Source organism: Mastacembelus armatus, unplaced genomic scaffold (genome assembly GCF_900324485.2).
Source record: "Mastacembelus armatus unplaced genomic scaffold, fMasArm1.2, whole genome shotgun sequence".
In the NCBI taxonomy this organism is placed as follows: Eukaryota; Metazoa; Chordata; class Actinopteri; order Synbranchiformes; family Mastacembelidae; genus Mastacembelus; species Mastacembelus armatus.
Window position 1 is genome coordinate 930554 of NW_022872939.1, and position 12674 is coordinate 943227.

Genomic DNA, 12674 nt, shown 5'->3' on the forward strand with positions numbered 1-12674 from the left:
TTCCCCGCCAGAGCATTGCTAAGGATAATGCTAAATGTTTCTGTGGGTTGCATTTGTTCGAGGAGTGTGTTAGTTTCTGTTTCCCTGTCTGCCTGCCCGCCGAACGGCAGAAAACTTTGCGTTTTGCCTGAGCCCTGGACGATCCAGGGGAATAAAGCCTGTTGTGTCCTGCATTTGGGTCCTCACCACTCTTTCCTACACCACCACCATGATACGTTAACATATTTAAGCTATGACCATATATCAATTAAGATTAACATTTTCATGCTTAGTAGTTTCAGAATTTAATTTTTATTAAAAACTCACAAAAACACATTGAAATAAACAATCAAAAAATACCTTACTGGGGAAGATTTAAAAAGTAATTATTCTAAGGAGTTGCTTATCCAAGTACCTTGTACAAGGGAAGTTTGTAAAAACCAAAAGGAACTAGTCCTCCTGGCGAGATCCTGGGATTTTCAGCTGTGTGTAGTCCGAGCTGTTTTCCTGTGTGGTCTGCCAGTCGAACCTTTTTGTGGAGAGGTAACTGCCTCTCTGATGCTGGCAAGCAGACCTCGCTTGGTCTTGGGCACCACAAATGACTTCAGGGATGTCTTGGTAAGTTCTGTGTTTAGTGACACACTCTCCACACACTGTCCACCAATGTTCTTCTTAGATTTTGTCTTGATTAAAAAAAGAAAAAAAAAAACACATTCTGAAAGATTTTATTTTGCTGACATACAAGCATCAACGCAGAGATTGTTATTGGTGAAGCCATTCCTACTTTAAATTACACACCTGATCATCCAATTTCCCCTGCAGAGCCTCCAGTTCAGCTGATTTCTCCAGGAAGCCATTTCTGACATTTGCAAGTGTTTCACTGAGCTCCATCATGTTTTTCTCTAGACACAAAATCACCTGAAGACCAAACATTTTTTATAGAATTAAAGTGATCACATATACACAAGTGTAATTTTGATTAAGACACAAATAATGTTTTGTCCTTGTTACCTGTTGTACATCCTCACACATCCTCTCTATGGCCCTTTTTTCTTTGGAAAGCCATTTGGGGAGATCATCGACTGTGTGGATAAAACTGGTCATGTTAATTTGTTAATACAGCATTTCTGTGAACTTTGTGAAGCTTAGTAAAATATCATGTAAACAGAAATACACATATTATCAGCCACAGAGAAGAAAAAAAAAAATCACAATGACTTTGTTAGCAGCTTTGTAATTCTGTACTAAGGCACAGAGGTGCTTTGAGCTAAATGGTAACATTCTGACAATGCTAACATATTGATGTATAGGAATGTAATGATTCTTAAGTCAATACTAAAAGCCCAATACTAACCCTAATGCTCATGCGCGACTAGCCAGAACTAGCAAAACCTCCCACCTCCCATATGAACCGACCACTGTTTGTGTCTGTCAGGTCTGCAGGTTCAGGTTATTGTTAATGTATTTTCGTTTCCTTAGACTGGCCTTAAAAAATTAGTTTTAGTCATTTCCAATTTAGTTTAGCATGTTATCCTATTAGGTGGTTAGCACTGTTGCCTCACAGCAAGAAGGTCCTGGGTTCGAACTTTCTGTGAGGAGTTTGCATGTTCTCCCCGTGCTTTCGTGGGTTTACTCCAGTTTCCTCCCACAGTCCAAAAATATGCATGTTAGGTTGATTGGTGACTCTAAATTGCCTACAGGAGCGAGTGTGAGTGTGTGTGGTTGTTTTGTCTTTGTGTGTTTATGTGTGGCCCTGTGATGGACTGGTGACCTGTCTAGGGTGTACCCCCTGCCTTCCACCCAAAAGAGAGCTGGGATAGGCTCCAGCAGATCCCCGTGACAATGGTTAAGGAATAAGTGGGAATAGATAATGGATGGATGTTAGCCTATTAGCATTCACTAATTAGCACTGACAAAGCACAGCTCAAGTTGCTAAAACAACCCTGACTGTATCTTTTTAAGTGTCAGGGAATGTTGTGAACTAATGTGTGAACTAGTCAAGCCCGAATTTATTCATACCCCTGGCAAATTCTGACTTAAAGTTACTTTTATTCAACCAGCAAGTTTTTTCTTGATTATAAATGACACAGGTGTCTCCCAGAAGAAGAAAAGACGATGGACAAGAGGCATCATTGTGGAAAAAATTATTACTCATTTTTTATTTACATTTGAACAAAAAGTGGCATGTGAATAAAAGTAACTTTAAGTCAGAATTTGCCAGGGGTATGAATAATTTCAGGCTTGACTGTAGATTTAAAACAAATCTTAATACAAATGTCAATAATCTTCTCCCAGAGGGTTTTTTCCTCAAAGGGTGAAGATGTTGAGCTATGGCTAAAAGAGCATGTGCTAACCTGCTGCAGCTGCTGTAGCTTTAGATACTGGAGTGGGGCATGACTGGTCCATTGTTGAAACTGTAGACTCTCCTCGGTAATTGGATGATAAAGTCTCCAACTCTAACACTTTACGTCTGAGGACCTGCACAGATAGCAACAGAAAAATTTGATGGTTCAACTAAATCTGTGTGGTTTGGTGGCATGTCACTGGATATCATAAATCCAATTTGACAATTTTCAGTTTAATAAAATGAAACTTTAAACTCTGGTGTCTTAAACGGATTGGACCATTGTAGGTCTGTACACCATCAATCTGTAATGAACTCAGACCAATGTCTGTCAGGGGCCGAGGTCAGGGCTGACCTGTTAGCAGGGCTAGTTCTTGCCAGCTGTGGAAGGGGGAGCTGGCAGATATCCTGTGTGGGCAATTATTAGGATAAATTCAGAATAATGATTTATTTGTTTATTTATTTATTTATTTACAATGCTTCCATGAGTCTAAATACACTACTAAACAGAATGGGTAATTTATTAGAGGTTCTGACAAATTTCAATTGTTAGAGTCTATTTAGTCTAGATAGAGTCTATACCACTTTCCAATAGGTATAACCACACGAGGTAAAAACATCTCTCTCGTTAGCAATATCAAACAACAAGTGAAACAGAAGCTGCTTCTCTGCACTGAAGGCGAGTTGTGAGTGTGGAGAGGTGTTATTTTTTGATTGGGGCAATCTACAGTCATCCCCCAAACCTCTTAACATGCCTTAGAATGCTTTTACCAAAGCACAAATTGTAAAAAACAAATTGTCTTTCACTAAATTCTAATGGGGTGGGTAAGACTGACGTTTGGGTGGGTTAAGTCCACCCTGCCTGTAACTCAGTAAAATGACATACCTCTACTTTCTGCTGCTCATCAAGGAACTCATCCAGAGGCACATACTGGTTTTCCAGAGTGTCCATAGCACTCTGGTAGGCGTGCTCTTTGATAGCATCCTTGTACATCTCAAAGATGTTCTCCAGCTGTTCTTGGTGACTTTCCTTCAGCTCTTCTATCTGTCGTCTAAACATTTAAAGCACATTTTATTCACTAGGTTTGGTGTCACTGACAGTTGACTTTGGGAGACTACTGCTGAAATCGTACTGTACCAACAAACTGAACAAACTGAAATCACAAAAACAAATAAAATAAACACACCTGCGGAGCTCTTCACTTTCCATGAGCTGCTGTAACATAGCATCTCCCATTTCCTTGCGAATCTCCATTTCCTGTTTCATGTTTCTTCTTCTCTCAGCCAGTAGTTTTGTTTGGAGCCTCTCAAACAGATTCACGAGTTCCTGAGAAAATTTATAGTAAAACATTTACTGGAAATAACTTAAAAGAAGAACTACCTTTGGCTTCAACTAAGTATTACATTATGGGCCATATGCAACATATTTCAAAATAAAATGACATGTTCTACTGTCAGAAAGCAGCAAACTAAAACACACATTTAACTATATCAGTCAGAGTAGGGGATGCATAACTACAATATGTTATTATGACAGTCATGCAGTGAAGCAGTCACAGCAGAGTGCTGTGACAAAAGTAAAGGGAGAACAATTCAGGTTATGTTAGAGCAACGCATTTATCAAAAGAAAAGAAAAAAAAGTTGTTAATCATGATGAAAAATTCATAATTATGAAAAAGGTTTAAAATATGTAACAGTAAGAACAATGAAAAAAGATAAAAATTACAAAAAAATAAGAATTGAGAAAAAAATATGAGTTACTATTCTATATATATATATATATATATATATATATATATATTTATAGATACAAAAACTCTAAATTGATAAATCATCCAAATTATCACTATTTTGTCAAAATGAGATGCTTTAAAAATAAATCAACATTTTAACAACTAGCATCAGAAAAAATGTAAAATTAACACTAAGTGAAAATTCTGTGATAAAGTTTGAATAATGAAATCTACATAAATTTAGATGCTAAAAACATCTTTCTAATCCAAAGCAGTTCACAAGGATTATATGACAACTGTCACTTTGTCATTAACAAGTGAGTTCATTCAAGTTGCTGCTTCAAAGGATAATACTGAACAAAGAGCTACAGAAACAGCCTGAGTCCGAATCTGTCATGGAGTAGTAGTAGTAGTAATAGTAATATTAGTAGTAGTTGTACATTCTGTGGCAGCAGATACAAGTTGGCCTCATCTTCATCAAGTGGCTCGTCTTCAGACAAAACGTTCTCCAGGGCCTGTTCCTCAAGCATCCTGGTGCTCACCAGAGGTTTTCCACCACGACCGACCAAACATGGAGCCAGAGATTCCAGAGGCTTCTCTGGGATCACCTGCACCACCTACAGACAGCACAGGTCAGATTAATGATGTCCTGGATCTGCTACAGCTGACAGGTTCTTTGTTGATCCAGCTCATTCTCTCACAACATTATGTACTCAGACTAACTTGTTTGGCGACAGCTGAGAATTTCATAACATGGAGAGTCTCGTCATAGGTGGAAGCACACTGGTTAATGTTGACAATCATTGATGCTCTGCCACTGCCACATAAAACTGCTTGGAAGAGCTTGGTGAGCTTGCTCTCTCTGAAAGGAATATAGCTGTTCTTCATCCTGATGTGCAGCGCAGAGGAAAAAAAAGATTTTTAATTTTTAACAAAGTTTAATACAAACATAAACAGAGCGTGACCAAAGTCCAACGTGTTTCCAACTGACTATACCTGTTGTTCTGATTGTTGTGAAGAGCAGTGATGCACTTCCCCAGAATGAGCAGGGAGTTGTTGATGTTCCCAGCTTCCTTCAGCCTCTGTCCAAATGTCTTGGTTTTGTTGCATCTTTCTGAGCCAGCCAGGTCACACAGAGAAAACCTAAGAAACAAACAAAAACCAAGTTAATCATATCTGATCAGGATGCACACTGGTAATGTTGACTTTCAAATCTCTTGATGTCAGCCCTGAATGATGGATTCTGAAATTGTAATCAACAGGTAGTACTGATGATCTACCAAACTGTTAAAAAACTGACTAACAGGGAAGTATTCTGTCATTTTGTGTGCCAGTAAAATAACAATGCTGCCATCTCATCAAAATACAGTAATTTTCCACAATTACACTGTGACTTCATTAAAAAAATAGATTATAAACTGTTACAAAGCAATAGATTTATCTTTTAACACAGGTCCAAATACAGTTATAAAAACCAAAAACTACATGTAGAAATCCAAGAATATACTTTTAACTTTAGATTTTCCAAAGTAATATTTGATTATATTCATGTAATTTCACAGGAATATAACTTATTTTGCAGTACCATAATATAACTCAAGCTCTCAGAATATTATTAGTTTTTATAAACAGTCAGGAAAACTATCAGTAGGATAAAAGTAACCTCTTTCTTTTCCTTTCGGCTGCTCCCTTCAGGGGTCGCCACAGCAAATCATCTGCCTCCATTTAACCCTATCCTCTGAATCCTCCTCGCCCACACCAACTATCCTCATGTTCTCCTTCACTACATCCAAGAACCTCCTCTTTGGTCTTCCTCTAGGCCTCCTTCCTGGCAGCTCTAATCTCAGCATCTTTTTACCAATGTATTCACTGTCCCTCCTCTGAACATGTCCAAACCATCTCAATCTGGCTTCCCTGGCTTTTTCTCCAAAACATCTAACATGAGCTGTCCCTCTGATGTACTCATTCCTGATCCTATCCATCCTCGTCACTCCCAGAGAGAACCTCAACATCTTCAGCTCTGCTACCTCCAGCTCTGCACCCTTACAGCACACCTCACCACTGTCTTACAGCTCTCATACATGTCCTGCACCACTCAAACATACTTCTCTGCCACTCCAGACTTTCTCATACAAAACCACAGCTCCTCGCTCGGCACCCTGTCATACGCTTTTTCCAAATCTACAAAGACAATGCAGCTCCTTCTGGCCTTCTCTGTACTTCTCCATTAGCATTCTCAAAGCAAATATTGCATCTGTGGTACTCTTTCTTGGCATGAAACCATACTGCTGCTCACAAATGCTCACTTCTGACCTCAGACTAGCTTCCACTACTCTTTCCCATAACTTCATTGTGTGACTCATCAGTTTTATTCCCCTGTAGTTTCCACAACTCTGCACGTCTCCCTTGTTCTTAAAAATGGGCACCAGTACACCTCTCCATTCCTCAGGCATCCTCTCACTCTCCAAGATCTTGTTAAGTAGCCCAGTCAAAAACTCTACTGCCACCTCTCCTAAACACTTCCATACCTCCACAGGTATGTCATCAGGACCAAATGTTTTCCTCTTAACACTCTCCTGAACTTCTTCATTCCAACACCAAGTCTCCTTATCTGCTTTCCTCTTAACAAATAACACACCAAGTACCCTTCTACCTGTCTCCCTGATCACTTTAGCTAGGATAAAAGTAACATGATACTTACTCTGAGACACTTCTAACTGTTCCCCCTTCAGTCTTCAGTAACTTCATGGTGAATATGCTGTGGCTGGAATAATAGTTGGTGTGAGTTTTGAAAAGAGAAGATGACACATTAAGTAATGGCTGAATAAAAATTTGACCTTCTGCTGGAAGAATGGTTCATCTTAGTGGCTGCAGCACTTCTATTCTTGTTTCCAAATTGTAGCAGTTTGCATGCTTCATCCAAGGTCTGGATGTTGATCCACCTCAGGTCTGAAATCAAATCAAGAACAGTTCAGCGGCTCTCTGATCTTTAATCTTTGATGAACAATCAAACTGTTGCTGGTGTGTTTTCACCAACTTAAGAACTAATCCTTGTCACACCTTTAACATAAGCATTTCCAGCACCGTCCTCACGCACATGAAGGGCTGCACGTTTCTTGGATCTGGAGCCCAGGGAAGGTTGAAGCAGGTCATACACACACTCATTGTAGATTTCAAAGAAAGCCGCCCATAAGGCAAACTGGCTGCTGCCTGCTTCTGGTGGGCTGCTGGACAACACTAAAGGAGTTGGTGGAGGAGAGAACCACAGAGGCTCATGGGAATCATGCACTCAGCAGTGGCATGGACAACTTAAATTTAAACAGTTCTGATTGGCAGATATGTCCAAGTTCAGTGTGTTGAGTTAATGTTACCGGTTTGACTGTAGGACAAACAGGAGGATGAAAGACTTTTGCCAGAACAAGACGACGACTCTGGACCATGATGGACTCCGAGAGAATCACAGTCCTAATTGGGAGTAAAAAGATAAGCCTGTTATTCTGTTAGTGACATTTTTAGCAGGTCAAGCTGCACAGAAAATATTTGCAGTTAGAACCAAGTTTGAAAACACAAAAAGTGATATATACAATGACCACATAAATACGAAAAATGACTGCAAGAGACACAAAACAAATATTTGACCAACAACAACATAAAGACACAAAAACAACAAACAAAAACAATATAAAGACACAAAACAACAAACAAACAAAAACAACATAAAGACATAAAATGACTTCAGAGGTGACAAATGACTAGAAAGAAGAAAATGACATCAGAGGTGCCAAATAAACAGATAAATGATAGGTAAATGACCTTAAAACAGCACAGTATTACTCTAGCAAGAAGCAAAATGACCAGAAGACACACAATAAGTGTGAATAAGAAGGAGAATAACAACCTGAAAAAGGTTAGAATAAACCACTAGAATAAACAAAAGTACTTCAAAGTTGAAAAAGAAAAGAACCACATAAAACAAAAAATAAAAAGACAAAACAATAAATCCACAGACATTGCTATTTGCAACTATAAAAATATGTAAAAAAAAAAAAAAAAAAAAAAAAAAAACTTCAGAGATGAAAACAGACCACAGAAAAGAAAGACAAAAATATTTCAGGTAAATGAAACATCTGAGGTTCTCACGTCTTTGACTGAAGCAAAAATGGCAGCTTTAGCCCATCTCTCCTGGTCGACTTGGTCAGGATCCAGACACTGTGCATCATTCCTGAGGTAGGGCTTCAGGTCCATTCCCTCATATTGTCTGTCCCCAATGTGGTGAAAGGTGGCGTCCAACACTCGAGGGAGTATTCCTGGCTCTTCTGGGGTTCCTGATACATGAAACATACTTGGACTCATTAAACAATTGCACTGGATTTCAGAAACCCACTATACAGTGTATTGTAAAGTTCTTGTGTTGCCATGGTTACCTTGGATTGTGAATGTTTTCCCAGCATTGGTGACACCATAGCTGAATATTAGAGCATTCTTCCCATCCCAGAAATCCAACATTTGGCTTCTGAATGTGTTGTCAAACAGCTCTGCCTGTGTTGTCTCTGGTCCAAAAACCTGACAGTCAAGAGAAAGATCAAGTTTCTACTTAGTCTAATTAGCATGGATGCTATCATGTAATTTAAAAATGCTGAGATATATTGCCTTCATCTTTTTTCATGGCATGTAAATAGAAAACACTAAGGTTTTTTAAAAAAAATCAATAAATAATCAATAATCAATAAATAAAAGAATAAATTCTGACAAGAATTGTAACTTTGTAACTAAACTCATTTTTTAAGAAATTAATTTTAATTTCAATTTCAATTTTAATTTCAGACATGGATTTTAATACAATGTTTTCTTCTTTTTAAGAATTCTGACTTTTTTCTAAAAATCCTGACATTTGAGTTTTGACACTGAATAATGATTTTATTCTCAAAATTCAGATTTTTTCTAAGAATTTTTAAAACTTCAAATTCATTGTTGTTCTCAGATTTTGATTATTTGCTGAGAATTCTGACCATTTCCCAACATTTCTGTTTACTTTCAGAACTGAAAAACATTTAAAAATTTGTTTTCCTAAACCTCTTTGGTACTGGCCAAAAATATCAGTATCAACTAGCTTGAAAAAATGTATTAATCTTTCTGCCTTTGTAAAATCAGCTGTAACATTTTATAAACAAATGTATTTCAGATGTCTAAAAACTGACTGAGCGATCAGATAACACATCTACAAGAATTCTAGATGTTTCCAACCTGTGAGAAGGAGAATTTGTGGACTGTCAGGCCAATTCCCTTCTCACTGCTCTTCATGGTGGCAGAACCCTTCGGTGCATTCAGTGTCACCATTTGGCTATTTTCAATCACCACACAATTCTAGGAAAAAGCAAGAAAAAACAGCACAATAATAAAACAAGTATCACATTCTCAGTCAGACCATGACAAACAATTCATATCAAATGTTAGATTATACCTGGTCCTCGTCTTGAGAGAGCTCCTCTTTAGAGAAAGGTCTGACTCTGAGGTAAACACTCATGGTTTGTTGTTCAGCACCACCTGCTTTTTCACTCTAAGAATAAAGAAAACAGTAATCAGCCAAGAAACTAAACTCAGTGCTGAACAGCCTAGTTTGTTTTAAGGTTTCAGTTCTTTACATCAGCTAATGCTGCCCAATCTCAGCATTACTAGATATCAGAACACCATGAATCCTATGGACTGATTACTGGATACGCCCTTGGGGCTTTATAAGGTCAAACTGTTCTGGTTTGAAAGTTGTAGAGTTCAGTTAAAAGACACAAACGACAAAGGGAAACATACAATGATCATACACAAATGAAAAAGGACCATAAAAGTCACAAATCACTTCAGTGAAAAACAAGGAATTGTAGAATTGCTTCAAAGTGACCAAAAAAAAAAACCCTGATGAAAAGGTACCTTTCAGAAACACAAAAACTCAAAAACATGAAACACAACCACAAAAAGGCAGTATTTGTTCAAAAATTGAAAACTAACCACAGAATACCACCAAACACATGAAAAACACTTAGAAAAACACACAAAGTACTTTCACAGATGGAATTTAACCACAAAAAGAGACAAAATCTTCTCAAAACAGTTGACACAAACAAGAAAACATTACCTGCTGCAGTGAAGTGCTGACTGGGGGGACATTAAAAGTTGAGTCCATATCATAAAGGTAAATCAGGTAACCTACTGATGTTGAAACAAATTGGCTGAAACTCCTGGACCCAAATCAGCTTGTTTTTCTTCTTCTTCCAGAATTTGCAGCAGACTAGACACAGCTAAGACATTTTGCTGCCCTCTCCTGGGTATTTGCACATATCTTTTATATTCTTATGTAGAGTCCTGTGGTATTGTGGAAGTTTGTAACGGCTTTTGTTTAATTCTAATCTTGAGCACTGAGAACTGATTTCACTCAATAATCTGTAACTCCTTTTCCTGACAGTTCTGCTTGCAGGATGTGTCTTTCTTTATGGTAGTTGGAGTCTGGCTCAGAGTCTGTGTCTCTCCACAGGTATATTTGCTTTATTCCCATTCATTCTTTCTTTTAGGACAAAATATGTTTGTTTTGGAGTTTTGATTCTGTGATGAAAATGTCAGACACCTTTTTAAAATTAGACTTGATTTTCTTTCCTTATTTATACTTTAAATAAAGAAAGTTCTATAGCGCTGAAACGGGAAAACAGCTGTATTTTTTTTCTCTAAAACTGGAAGTATCTCTTCCTTTGTCATTTGTGGCGAACTTCTTTGGCGCTACTACACTCACCTGGATGCTGCTACTACGAATCATTATTGAATTACGATTACGCAGGAAACCGGAAGTTGTTTCAGAGAGGCGTGTGCTACTCGGCGTCTCACCTGCAGGCTCCTGTAGCTAACATCGGTCCGATTGGTAGTGGAAGGTCAGTGTTGTAAAACATGACGGCCAAGTGTTTAAAAAATAATAAATGGAAAACATACCTTCAGATAGGTGATCATTGCAGGCCTAGAGGAGGAAAATTATTTGAATTTGTGCAAAATGTCATTTTCATTTCTGTCCAACAGTGCTGCACTTTTTGTTAATTGTTTGTTATACTTCTAAATGTACATGTTCATACACTGATCAACCATAGCATTAAAATCCAACAGGTGTAATGTGGTTCTGAGTGGTGTGACCCTACACAACAGCAAGAAACAATGCAATGTAGGTTCTAAAGTTTTTCGATCATAGCCAGAGTGCTTGGCAGTTTGCTGTGTACAGGGCAGTGTAGCCACAGACTGGTCAGAGTCACAATTATACCCACCTGGTGGTTTTAATGTTGTAGTGTACTTATTTGGTAGTTGAAGAATAAACATTACTGCTAAGGATGTATAAAATGAGATGCAGTGTCACTTTCCACAGCACGCATTTTAGAAGGATATGTTTAAAATCCAAGAGTTGTGCAATACTTTTTTTCCCCTATGTTTACTGTGCAATAAATGTTTTTGTTATATGATGGCCTTGGAATGTTTTTTCCCTCTCAATTTTATTAAATACACAAAGGTATAAAGTATATTGAATTGAAATAGCGAACCAAATATTAATTCATTTCCAGGAACACACCAGAACAACTTTCTTTTACATCAATATACATTTTAAATGACAGGGTTTGATAATGCTGATTTGTCATAATGTGTCTTTTAAATTATTTTAAATTTATTTTAGATAAAATACAAATTCATCTAAAAATTGATAAATCAAAATTACAACATTTTGTCTGAGATATTGTTAGTATTACCTGAAAACGTCTTCATAGATGGACAAGTTGTTTTTGATTGGCATTGTGGAATGACTCACAATCTTTTTGCTGAATCCATCAATGGCTGAAACATGGGTCGCTCCAAACATTACAAGTTTTTCATTCTGGCTGAGGTGAAGCTTATGGCCCATATATTTAGCATGGTATGGTATGGGGTTAAGGTTCCGAGTTCCTTTAAAAATAAAAAAATTCATTCTATAAAATAGAAGTGAGCTGGGATTTGTAGCTACCAGTCTAAACATCTCACATACAGTGGGTACGGAAAGTATTCAGACCCCTTTAAATTTTTCACTCTTTGTGTCATTGCAGCCATTTGCCAAAATCAAAAAAGTTCATTTTATTTCTCATTAATGTACACTCAGCACCCCATCTTGACAGAAAAAAAACAGAAATGTAGACATTTTTGCAAATTTATTAAAAAAGAAAAACTGAAATATCACATGGTCATAAGTATTCAGACCCTGTGCTCAGTATTGAGTAGAAGCACCCTTTTGAGCTAGTACAGCCATAAGTCTTCTTGGGATAGATGCAACAAGTTTTTCACACCTGGATTTGGGGATCCTCTGCCATTCTTCCTTGCAGATCCTCTCCAGTTCTGTCAGGTTGGATGGTGAACGTTGGTGGACAGCCATTTTCAGGTCTCTCCAGAGAAGCTCAATTGGGTTTAGGTCAGGGAACTGGCTGGGCCAGTCAAGAACGGTCACAGAGTTGTTCCGAAGCCACTCCTTTGTTATTTTAGCTGTGTGCTTAGGGTCATTGTCCTGTTGAAAGGTGAACCTTCGGCCCAGTCTGAGGTCCTGAGCACTCTGGAAGAGGTTTTCTTCCAGGATA

General features: G+C 37.9%; 2 protein-coding genes across 2 annotated transcripts in view; both read right to left on the minus strand.

Moving 5' to 3' along the window:
* Positions 1-12674, minus strand: part of LOC113137743 (NACHT, LRR and PYD domains-containing protein 12-like) — an 884868-nt gene that overhangs the window by 40613 nt on the left and 831581 nt on the right. The gene's annotated exons all lie outside the window — the stretch shown is intronic.
* LOC113137745 (kinesin-like protein KIF20A) lies at positions 357-9717 on the minus strand. Its single transcript, XM_026319579.1, has 17 exons — positions 9518-9717; positions 9301-9420; positions 8481-8619; positions 8197-8381; positions 7428-7521; positions 7117-7293; positions 6894-7005; positions 6758-6820; positions 5053-5199; positions 4780-4945; positions 4497-4673; positions 3511-3650; positions 3210-3375; positions 2334-2457; positions 991-1061; positions 778-897; positions 357-662 (listed from the first exon to the last, which is right to left on the minus strand). Exons 1-17 carry the CDS (start codon positions 9578-9580, stop codon positions 459-461), a joined length of 2268 nt encoding a protein of 755 aa, XP_026175364.1. The 5' UTR covers positions 9581-9717; the 3' UTR covers positions 357-458.